Below are 12,850 nucleotides of genomic sequence, written 5' to 3'. Positions count from 1 at the left end.
TACTGACATAGGGCACCCAGGATCTCCATTCTCAGTATCTCTGGGGGCTACTAGTAGTGAAACCTCAGGGATCAAACACTTATTCCCTATACGGAGGATTTTTTAAAATAAGTTGTTGGCAAATATTTGCATGTGCCTAAAAGAAGGGATCCTCAGGCATACAAACCATACTAAAAGTGGCAATTGTGAAATATTTGGGGGTAAATTTGTTAAAGGAAATCTACCATTTGCTTTTATGTATTATGAACCAAACATACCTTGAGAGTGCTGTAGCTACACTGATACAGGCACATATCTTGTTTAATCCCTGAATTGAGTGGTTTTGCTGAAAAAACTATTTTAAAAATATGCTAATGAGGCTTTAACGCTCCTGTGGCTGGTTCTGCACTTCTCCTCTTACCCTAATTATGCACTGCTCCAGAAAATGATGTAATCACTATGTTGCCCTGACAGGCAAAAGTAATCACTGCCAGCTGCTGTGTCATCCAACTCAGGTTGATTAGTTCTGTCTGGACAGTTCAGGAAGCTCCGTGTAATGTGTTTATGAACGGCAGCCAGCATACAACCTAGCTTTCCCAAGGACCTGAATTTCATAATTGTTTTTGAGCAAAACCACTCGAATCAAGGATTAAAAAAACATATATTTCTGCATCAGTGTCGCTACAGCATTCTCAAAGTATGTTTGGGTCATAATGCATGAAAACAAATGGTAGATTTCCTTTAACCCCTTAACGAGGCGTGTTGGGTACATGAAGAGGGCTCACGGGCTGAGCACCGATCGCTGGTGTTATCCCTCCAATCGCTGCTGGCCAAGCTTGCCGAAGATCGGCACTCCCCGTGATGTCATCGCGGAGGGGTGATCCGTTGCTATGACAGCCTCGAGTCTTCCGAAGACCCGAGGCTGTCTCATTTTAACCCATTCTTTACAATGTACTAATTGCACATTGTAATGAATGAGGAAGAAAATCCCCATTTACTGCCATACTGTAGTATGGCAGCATATGATAGAATCGATCAGACAACCAAGGGTTAAAGTACCCTAGGGAGCCTGATAAACAGTTAAAATTAAAAAAAAAAAGTTTTAAAAAAATTATAATAAAAAAACATAAAAATGCAAATCACCCCACTTTCCCTAGAACTGATATAAATATAAATAAACAGTAAAAATCATAATCACATTAAGTGATTATTCGGCCGCATCCGAATGCCCGATCTATGAAAATATTGCTTAACATAGTTTAACCACGTAACGGAAAAATAGTCGAAAATGGCACTTTTTTTCTAAAAAAATATAAAAAATTGAAAAAGTTATAAGCGACAGAAGATGGCAGAATCATAAAATAAATTTTTGTACAGGAGGTTTTAATTTTTGTAAATGTATGGCAACATAATAAAACCTATACAAATTTGGTATCCCCGTGATCATACGGACCCAAAGAATAAAGTAGAAATGTCATTTGGGGCGCGCAATGAAAGTGGTAAAATCCAAGCCCACAAGAAAACAGCGCAAATACATTTTTCAACATTTTCACTGCATTTGGAATTTTTTTTCCGCTTTCCAGTACATGGCATGGAATATTAAATACCATCCCTATGAAGTACAATTTGTTACCCATAAAACAAGCTTCCACAGAGCTTTTTAAGTATAAAAATAAAAAAAAGTTATAGATTTCTGAAGGAAGGGAGTGAAAAATGGAAAAAACAAAAAAGGGGTTAAACCACCTAGTCAAAAATGACTCCACAGGTATAAACTGTATGGTGTCGTGCACTGCATGAGCTTTACAGAAAACACCTTTCATGTTTCCAAGCCATTTGTCATATTAGGAATTATAATTGTAGAAATTATCCAAATATGGATACTACCGATTTCCTTTAGGATGTTTTGTATTTGTAAATAAAGCCATTACCTTCAGACAGCTGCATTTCTTCATAAGCTTCTGGACACAAAGCTGTTTCTTCTTATATTAAACATCCTTTAAGTGAATTTTTATTGGTTTAGATGGCCATTAAGACCTGATAGACTCCCTTGGAAGGGAAACAGTCATGAAGATTTAGGTCCAACAACTACCACTTGCCTGTTTTCCATGATCCAGGATCACAATGATGCCATTATATAAAGCAGGAATTTACAGAAATAAATCTTTAAATGATGTTTGCAAATAACGAGTCTTTCCCACAAAGGCATGTGTGCTCACCATAATGTGGCTGGTCTATGGGGACCGGTATCTATCTGCAAAAGTGTCCTGATATTGGTCAACCATACGTTTGTGTGAAAAGGGCCTAAAGAGTAACAGGAGCATAGAAGAGTCAAGCTAGGGTGTCTTCTCCTGGTGTAAATTATGTCCAATATTCCAAGTACATCATCAGAAGTCTAGGTGGCAGCTGCTGAAGCTGCTGATGATATACTTGTTCTATAGGACATTACTCTAACCAAGAGGGGTCAGGCCAAAATTACTCTTCTCTGCTCCTGTGACTCCTTGGGTCAAGTGTACATAGTACTTATAGTAATTTTTCTGCGTAATTTTAAATGTCCCAGAATATACGGTAGATGGACTACTGGTGGTTGTGGGGTCTAAATAACAGGTTCACTTTCAAGGGAGTAATATATATATATATATATACACACTCACCGGCCACTTTATTAGGTACACCTGTCCAACTGCTCGTTAACACTTAATTTCTAATCAGCCAATCACATGGCGACAACTCAGTGCATTTAGGCATGTAGACATGGTCAAGACAATCTCCTGCAGTTCAAACCGAGCATCAGTATGGGGAAAAAAAGTGATTTGAGTGCCTTTGAACGTGGCATGGTTGTTGGTGCCAGAAGGGCTGGTCTGAGCATTTCAGAAACCGCTGATCTACTGGGATTTTCACGCACAACCATCTCTAGGGTTTACAGAGAATGGTCCGGAAAAAAAAAAAAAACATCCAGTGAGTGGCAGTTCTGTGGGCGGAAATGCTGTGTTGATGCCAGAGGTCAGAGGAGAATGGGCAGACTGGTTCGAGCTGATAGAAAGGCGACTCAAATCCCCACCCGTTACAACCAAGGTAGGCAGAAGAGCATCTCTGAACGAACAGTACGTCGAACTTTGAGGCAGATGGGCTACAGCAGCAGAAGACCAAACTGGGTGCCACTCCTTTCAGCTAAGAACAGGAAACTGAGGCTACAATTTGCACAAGCTCATCGAAATTGGACAGTAGAAGATTGGAAAAACGTTGCCTGGTCTGATGAGTCTCGATTTCTGCTGCGACATTCGGATGGTAGGGTCAGAATTTGGCGTCAACAACATGAAAGCATGGATCCATCCTGCCTTGTATCAACGGTTCAGGCTGGTGGTGGTGGTGTCATGGTGTGGGGAATATTTTCTTGGCACTCTTTGGGCCCCTTGGTACCAATTGAGCATCGTTGCAACGCCACAGCCTACCTGAGTATTGTTGCTGACCATGTCCATCCCTTTATGACCACAATGTACCCAACATCTGATGGCTACTTTCAGCAGGATAATGCGCCATGTCATAAAGCTGGAATCATCTCAGACTGGTTTCTTGAACATGACAATGAGTTCACTGTACTCAAATGGCCTCCACAGTCACCAGATCTCAATTCATCTTTGGGATGTGGTGGAACGGGAGATTCGCATCATGGATGTGCAGCCGACAAATCTGCGGCAACTGTGTGATGCCATCATGTCAATATGGACCAAAATCTCTGAGGAATGCTTCCAGCACCTTGTTGAATCTATGCCACGAAGAATTGAAACAGTTCTGAAGGCAAAAGGGGGTCCAACCCGTTACTAGCATGGTGTACCTAATAAAGTGGCCAGTGAGGGTTTGTATATATATATATATATATATTATGTATTAGAGCGCCATCATATTCTGAAGCATAACAGAGGAGAACACAGGATTGGTTAGTAAAGAGAGATTTGAAATATCGTGCAGTTAGCGAGTGTGATAGACCTAAAAAGATGGGTTTTCAGAGCACATTTGAACCTTTGGAGGTTGGGTATTAGTCTGAGAAGAGAATTCCAGATAATTGGTGCAGCTCAGTAGGAGTCCTACATTTGTGTGAGAGGTTTGAATTAAGGTAGATCACTGGTGGATCGAAGAGCATGGGTTGGGTGATGAACTGTGATGAGAGAGGAGAGATAGGGAGGTGCCCGCCGCTCTCCATAGAGAAACATGGTGCACGAGATGCCGTGCACCCATTGCCATCTATAGGGGACCTATATCCGACATATATACGTCGACCGTTTATATGCGCCCCCCCCCCCATATGGCTGTGTGAATGCGGCATTATACAGAGCTTTTTGGATAAGGGGGAATATTTTAAACTGTATTCGGAAGGAGACGGGCCACCAGTGCAGTGACTGGCACAAACTGGAGGCATCTGTGTAACTTTTGGTCTGAAAAACAAGCCTGGCTGCTGCATTAAGAATAAACATAGTTTTGTGTTCACAGGGTGTTGAAGCAATACAGAGACAAGACTGCAAGTGTATCACTTTCAGCTGCCGGTGGACGGTGACCCCAATAACAGGTTCCCTTCAATATCAAATAAGAAACAGACATGTGGGGAAATGCAAACTTCCTGGACAAAAGCAATTTGACATCAGATACATTAATTTATATAGTAGATATCTCTTTGCATATGTCTTTTAAGCATGCATTCTCATTTACTAGAAAACAAGTAAATTCTCAGGGCTAGTTGTGGCCAAAACATCACATCTATAGCCAGTTGGAGCAATAAACACAAATACAGCACAATTCTTTTCATTTCCTATAAAGTCTTGAATATTTAATCATAGTCAGATCACAATCAAGCATCAACCATATTGTCAAATTAACATATATTATTCAGCTAACGTGTAATACAAGTTAAATAAACAAACTTTACAAATATGCAAAAGAGAGGTGATAAATTAAACTGCAATCACTAGGTTATGAGGCTACATTAGTAAAAAAAATATATAATTTCTCCACTAGATGGTGCTACAGTGCTGTAAAAGTTGAACTCTTAGCTCTAATACACTAGCAATGGCTACAAACAGATTACTGAACAAGCCAAGTCTTCTCTTATAATGCACTTTGCTGAAATGCATTGTGGTAGATATTATTCTGTACAGTTCCTGCAGTTCGGCTTTATCAGAATCGCAGCTTTCAAAGGTGAAAAGTGGAAAGCACTTGTTTGACTAATATCATTTACAGGGTTCTCCGCTATTGCGGTCACAGGTCATATCTGCACAGGGAATTGGGTGAACATATAAAATAATGCATATTTGGTGTACTTCAGGCACATTTATACAAAAGAATAATGAATAATGTATTTAAAAAATACTAAATACAGCACTACAGTTAGTAGGTCCAGTTGCTAGGACCAGGAAGTTTGCTCTTGCAACATATATAAATTCCCTATAGAAATGATATCACTAGATGTGCTAAATAGCCATTGTTTTTAAACCACAGGCACTGTCACCCAGAGATGTTTATATTGACCATAGACAGGTCTCTATTATGACACACTGAAATTCCATTTTGGAGAACATGGAGGTTTAAAAGAAATTTACCATCAAAATCAAGGATGATTAACTCATTTATCTAGGCATTTGACTGTGATAATGTTCTTATACGTGTTAACCATGGCGTCCTTCCTTCAGAAAATTGATCTATGCTATCCCTCTGCCCATCAGTAAGCAACTAAAGCATGTGCCACCAAGATGTTAAAACTATGGTACACAGGCCATACACTGTTTCCCTGAAAATAAGACAGTGTCTTATATTAATTTTTGCTCCTAAAAAGGCACTAGGTCTTATTTTAAGGGGATGTCTTATTTTTCCATGAAGAAGAATTTACATTTAATATTGAACAAAAAAATCAACTTCTCTAACATCCTTATGACTCCCCAAACTCTGAATTTCATGCTGTATTTCTTGTGACTCCATTTCTATTAGAATCATTAGCCCCAATCTCTCATGTTTAGTAAAAGCACTTTCCATAAATGACCCTTCTTATCCTGGTAGCTGCTGGGATCACATTTGCAGCACAAGAGCCAGTGATTTATTCCATGAATTCTTCCCCATGTTACAACCTTCTGCAGCATCTAAATGATCTACTAATACTAAAGTATAGGGGAAGCTGCTGCAATGGCGGCCACTAGGTCTTATTTTCAGGGGAGGCCTTATATTTCTTAGCCTGAACAAAATTGTACTAGGTCTTATTTTAGGGGAAACAGGGTAGTAAATGCTGCAGGGCAGACAAGAGTATGCTCCTGCCTACAACATACAGTAGGTATGTCATGGCCAAGGGAGAGCAGGTTAGGGGGCACCAACAGCTTAATTTACATATGTTTAAAAGTTCTGTATTCTCCAAAATTATATTTAATGTATGTCTGGATTCAATGTGCAGGGGTTGGGGGAGGTGGTAAAACCTCTTTATAGGAAATCGACCATCAAAATTGTAAACCATGGCCACTTACTCATAGATCCAGACACTATGACTGTGGTAAACTTATTATAATTGTTATCTATGGCATCCTTCCTTCCAAAATCTACTTTGAAAATTATGCTAATGACCACAGCTATCATTCATGACCCTCGCCCTCTCTGAACCTGTGAGTGTTACCAGAGCTGCTCCATGCTCTCTGTTTAAAAGGGTTATCCGGGTTTAAAAATTTTTTTATGGCCGGGCTGGGGAGGGATAGTTAAACATAATAAACATGGACTTACCTCCTCCGGCGCCGCTGATGTCCCGTGCCGCGGTCACTTCGATCCGTGCCCCTGTAAACAAACAGGGGCACGGAAGCCGCGCACAGGGAGCTTCCGGTCCGCGTTGTGGACGGCTCCTCCCATCCGTCCCTATCTCTCAGCGTTGTAAGCGCTGGGAGATGGTGCGCATGGGAGCTTCTGTCCGGCCGGAAGCTCCCTGTGCGCCCTTGTACTGAAACCGGCGCACGGAGAAGACGGGCCGCGGCGCGGGACATCGCCAGCACCGGAGGAGGTAAGTACATGTTTATTATGTTTAAATAGCCCTCCCCAGCCCAGCCATAAAAAAAATTTTTAATGTTTCCCTGTCCCCTCTGCTGTCCCGGCACATCCCCCCTCCCTCTGCCTGATGTAAACTCACTGCAGTTCCTGCAGAGAAGGTTTCAGCAGCCAATGTAATCTGTGAATCTTCAGCATGGATGGGGCTTTGAGAACACCCCCAGCAACCTTTCAGGCTCATTAGTATAATTTTAAAAGTTGATTTTAGGAGGAAGAAGGCCATGGATAACAAATATATGAACAGTCTCACAGTCACACTGCCCGGATCTATGAGTAAGTGCCCCTGGTTTATCATGCTTGATTTTAATGGTAGATTTCCTTTAAAGGGGGTTTCAGATTACTTGTAGGCCATCTACAAGTAAATGTACTAAGATAAATAAATAACCATACTAAGTTTACTGTCCCATGATTTCCAGTGCTGTACTTTGATCTTACAGCTATGACTGCCTTGGCTGCAGTGGTGACATGCTCATATATACCATGTTAGTGTGTAGCCTTAACTGGCTACAGAGGGAACCTGGTGTAAAGGGGTAAACAGAGTGGGAGCCAGAAAAATACACACTGGATGTTAGGACCAGAGCCCAGCAACTAGAGAAAATGTGTGTATTGCTTATTTCGATCTTTTATATCAAAACTAGCACTTCGGTGCTAGTAACAGCACCCAGGAGAATGGGTAAGTATAACTTTATGTGTTTTTAGTTCCTACACGGAGTAGTACAAGTAGCCTTAAAATACAATCCCTATCACAGTACACTATAAGTAATTTCTTCTATGTACAGTCTCAGTTATGTCATAAAAGTGATCCTGTATTCATAATCTCATACCTGAGTGTGACGTGTAACTCTTCTGCTTGTAACACAGGCCCAGTCACAGGCTGGATATGAACCGAATCCCCAGGTTTCACCTTAAGATTTTGCTGAGCAGTGGAAGAAACACCAGCCTTCCCAGAAGGAAAACCACTGACTGGCCAAGCAGTACATACCTAGAGGGGCACAGCACACAAATATGATGTGTATCCAAACCAAGCCAAGAAGGCAACCTGACAGGACATGATGAAGTATGATGGATCCATGGAGGGAGACTCCACTTTACATCACAATATAAATAAAAATTAAATATCTCCGTCAGGAGAAATTAAGGGTAGTATTACATGCTATAAATGACCACGTGACAGATGGTTAGTCCTGATCCACTATAGTAAAAACCCCTCCTTGTTATTTCATACAATGATATGTTCTCTGTTTTTCACATAATTTTACAATTGGGGGTAGGAAATCAAGTAGAAACTTGCAGCAATGTAATTGAAAAAGGGGTTTACGTAATAGGACAATGCCAGATGCAATATATAAGCACATACCTCTTGTCTGCCTTCTATGCTGGTAAGTAAAACTGGTCGCCCGATGCATAAATCAGCGGATTTCATGCTGTTGATTCCAAGCTGTATAAAGGAGCTTCTGTAAGCCCTGGGTACCTTGTCGTCTTCTAAAAAAGAAGTCAGTATGGTCATCACATGTAAGTCACTGTATACAGGCGGTCCCCTACTTAAGGACACCCAACTTACAGACGACCCCTACTTAAAGAGGGAACCCGCTGCCCCCTGTGACCTCTGGTGAAGCTCTCTGGATGCTTTACTTTAGTCCCAGGCTGCAATGATCAGCTGTAAGGTGTGGAACTACAACTATAAAATCTACAGTTTTGTCTTACATAGAAATTCAACTTAAAAACAAACCTCCAGACCCTATCTTGTACGTAACCCGGGGGCTGCCTGTATATGCAATATATAGAGAAAAGGCCATTATTTAATGAATTCCACAGTTCAGATTATGTGGCTATATGGGAATAGCAGTAATAGTTAATAGTCTACTTGAAGGGGGATCCCATTCCTGCTGATAAATCCATTCATACGCAGTACAGTGCCTGAATATCGCTGTCAGTCTCAAAGACTTGCACTCCATTCATTTAGAGAACCTCTGTTCTCATGATCAGTGAGGAAATCGGTAGGGAACCAACTCTCATCAGCATGATTTCCATTATGTAGATAACACGCAAACTTGAAACACCTCCTTTAATGAGTTGAATTTTTCTATTTTTGCACTGACAGTAATATTGGAAACTTATTTTTATTTTTTCAGAACAAATGGAAAACACATGAAACACATTGGAAATACAACTAAGGCAAGGTTCACATTTCTATAGGGGTTCCAATTATTATGCCCAGAAGCAGAAAAGTTAAAGGGGTTGTCCAGAGGATAAAAAATGACTGCTTTCTTTAAAAAAACATGGCCGTTGGCCCCACTGCAGCTCAACAGAGTTGAAAGGAGCTTTTTTTGTAATACCATGCATGTCTTTAGGAGAGGGTCTCTTTTTGAGAGAATGTTTTTTCACCCCTGGGCAACCCCTTTAAATAATCAACATTCCCAAGAATAGACACCTAGTAGTCAATTGGACTTTTCTCCTAAGCTAGCCTAAGTTGGTATGTAATGAATGTAAATGTACGGGCACGAAGAAGCAAACATGCATATTTTTTTTATTTTTATTTTTCAACTACAAAAGCTTTTTTTCTCTATAATGTAGCAGTATATTGCTGCATAATATATAGCAGTGATGGCGAACCTTTTAGAGGCTGTGTGCCCAAACTGCAACCCAAAACCCTGCTTATTTATCGTGAGGTGCCAACCAAAAATTAAAGCAGTAACTTATTGCTGTCTGTTAAACAACTCTCAATCATATTGGTCTCCTGAGGACAGCAACACAGTAGAAAGATATATAAGAATGATAATTGTGGGTGTTGTAGTGTTTTGTTTACAGTTCCTAGAGCATATTCAAGTAGAGAACCAAGCAATCATATTTGATGCATAATTCGTAAATTATTTTATTGTGGCTTTTTCTGTATTAATCTGTTGTTATGACCGAGACCAAGGTTTTTTGTCAAACCGAACATGTATACCAGAAGATACGGTAAGTAACGCCTTATAATCACATCATAGTTCATATCAACAATATGATATATAGAAAGTGGTGAGACTTCCAAATGACAAGCACGGGGGGATTTGGAGGATAAAATTTGTCTGAATACTAACAATACGCAGTAGGGATGTTAGACCTCCTGCACATGAACGATGTAATAGATGTCCAAAACAACAGACCATTAACACAACACGGCACATTCAAAAACATTATTTGTTTTCATGGGCCTTAGGCCCCATGCACACGAAGAGAACGTGTAGAGAACGTATTTAAAAGGTCGTTTATACGGCAGGCATACGGCCCATGCATTGCAACAGGCAGTACAGCCATCTGTGTACATGGCTGTGTTGTTCACCGTATCATGAGTGGGACATATAAAAATATAGAGCATGTCCTATGCTTTATAGAAAGCAGCCAACGCCACTACGCGAGCGTTGTTATTGTTCTATATTGGAAAAAATACACTCAATATTTCGGTGCACAAGTAGGTTACTACACTCTCTATATAGATAGATAGATAGATAGATAGATCGATAGATAGATAGAGAATAACTTGGCACTCCTAATAGGTCAAAAATTGAGAATGTATTTAATCCAGAATAAACAGTATAGCAATCCAACAAAAATTATTATTTTGCAACTTATAAACTCAGACCTTCATCAGGCACGGATTGCAAGGTATAAGTAGAAATGGAGAGGAGATGCAGCGCTATGACCGCCAGAGCGCAGGTGGAAAGGAGGAAAAGCGGGTGCTCCCGCTGGAGAGATGAGCGCTCAGCGGGAGAAGACCGAGATGTTGCAAAATAATAATTTTTGTTGGATTGCTATACTATTCATTCTGGATTAAATAGATTCTCCTCAATTTTTGACCTATAAGGAGTGGCAAGTTATCTTTTCTCTTTTACTGTTATCATTGGGAAATCTCACCACTTTTTACATATAATATTGTCATAAAAAGGTGTGAATGACATATGTTCTGTCATGATTGAAATGTAGAATACGGAAAGTTGTAACAAAGTACTTTATCAATTTTGCATCAAATTGGAGCACTCTGATCTCTTTGTGAATGGTCCTTACGGCACAACTTTCAGGGCATATTTAAAGAAGACCCAATCCTTCTGCTCAAATACATAGTTACTAAAAGGAAGAATACAGTTTTCAGAATACTTTGTCAGAATGGTGTTTCTACCAACTGCAGCAGAATATGTGCAACCTTAAAGGTTTGACAGTGTTAGAGAAGCAGCGCAAATTTTACAGACTGACCATAAGGTTGTTACATAATGTACTGATATGTGATGCAAGGAGTCCACACACAAAGAAAAAAGTTTAGCATGGAAGATGGGTCTCCTTGGATCATATATCACGGTGATGCTCGCAGTTCTGTCCCTGGAACTGTGGTTGGTTCGCGATTCTTGGACTGACCAAGGAAGTCTGAGGCACTATAGCAGCATCTAGATAACCATTCCTATGTATTTGTTAGGCTGGTTTTACATTTTTTTTGCTGGGATCATCTAGAAAAAAAGACTTTTAAAATTAGCAGGCTGAAGTCTGGGGACAAGATGTCTGGCGCTCCGGGCTGCTAATGTGATGGGAGAGAGGTGTGACGTCACCTGGGGAACGGAGGTGGCGAGGGCATGCAAAAATTAGCAGCCTGGAGCATCTGGACATCTTGTCCCCTCACTCCAGCCTGCTAATAAAGTATTTTCTTGGTGATCCCGGCGTGTCAACATTAAAGAAGACCAACCCCGGGTATCGGAATCAAGAGTAGCACAGGAGAGTATTTGCAGTTTGTATTTTTATATACTAAGTGGTTGTTTTTCTTTAACTTACCTGCCTTCCTGATAGAAGTGGTTTGTCTGTGCTGCTCACTCCTCAGCCCCCACCTAGGTGCTGCAGTACCGCACCTCCCTCTCCCACTGATATCAACTCACTACTAGGGAGCTCTGTTCCTGTGAAGGAGCAAAAAGGTGGGGGCTGAGATCTGAGGAGTGAGCAGCACGTATTGTTTTTTTTTTTAATACATCCAAACCAAAGCCAACCCCTGGAACTACACAGAGGATTCTGTCAGGGTGCAAGGTAAGTTATAACACACAACTATATTGTTAAGCAAAATGCAGAAAGATCTATTTGAAATACAGATGTGTTGGGATTCTGCAACATGTCTTTAGTGAAAATGAGGTTCCTGGTGACAGGTTACCTTTAAACCCCACCATCTGTGTAAGCACAAAATGGTGTAGGTTATTAAGACAGGTAGGTTATTTCACACCATTAAGGGGGTTAAGGAAAAATTCTTCTGCCTCCCAGTTTTCCTCCAAACTTCTCTAAAGTCTGGACACACCTGAAAGGAAATCTACCACCAAAATTCATCATGATAAAGCAGGGGCACCAACTCACAGATCTAAGCACCATGACTGTGGTAATCTTATATTTGTTATCCATGTCCTCCTTCCTTCTAAAAATCAATTTTTAAAATTTCTGTTAGTTATGCATTTTCACTGGTTACAATGACTAGAACATGTAATCCAGCAGCAGGTTTCATAGTAACAACCAGTGAAAAGACAGCACAAGGGACTCTAGAAACAACCACCAAAGCCCCTCAGGCTCATTAGCATAAATTTAAAATACAAAATATATATTACCACAGTCACAGGGCCTGGATCTTTGAGCAAGTGTACCTGGTTTATCATGAAGGATTTCCTTTAACTCCTCCTTGTAAGGAGTAAAGTCACTGAAACACTTTTAGCTTTCCTTTATCCATCAGAGTGTGTGTGAGTATGTTTATAGTATATTTAGACCGTGATGAAGGGGGCAGAGAAGTTCCTTCTTTTTTAAAGGAGAGAAA

General features: G+C 40.5%; 1 protein-coding gene across 2 annotated transcripts in view; it reads right to left on the bottom strand.

Moving 5' to 3' along the window:
• AFG2A (AFG2 AAA ATPase homolog A) overlaps positions 1–12,850 on the bottom strand; it is a 262,683-nt gene that overhangs the window by 231,030 nt on the left and 18,803 nt on the right. For both annotated transcript variants that reach the window (XM_072119375.1, XM_072119374.1), the window contains exons 2-3: positions 8,399–8,523; positions 7,866–8,023 (exon numbers count right to left, since the gene is read on the bottom strand). In XM_072119375.1, the coding sequence (XP_071975476.1) occupies positions 7,866–8,023; positions 8,399–8,523 (283 nt within the window). The remainder of the gene's footprint in view (positions 1–7,865; positions 8,024–8,398; positions 8,524–12,850) is intronic.

Source organism: Engystomops pustulosus, chromosome 1, assembly GCF_040894005.1.
Source record: "Engystomops pustulosus chromosome 1, aEngPut4.maternal, whole genome shotgun sequence".
Classification (NCBI taxonomy): domain Eukaryota; kingdom Metazoa; phylum Chordata; class Amphibia; order Anura; family Leptodactylidae; genus Engystomops; species Engystomops pustulosus.
The sequence above is the reverse complement of the archived record's forward strand: the minus strand, read 5'-3'. Positions and strand labels throughout refer to the sequence as shown.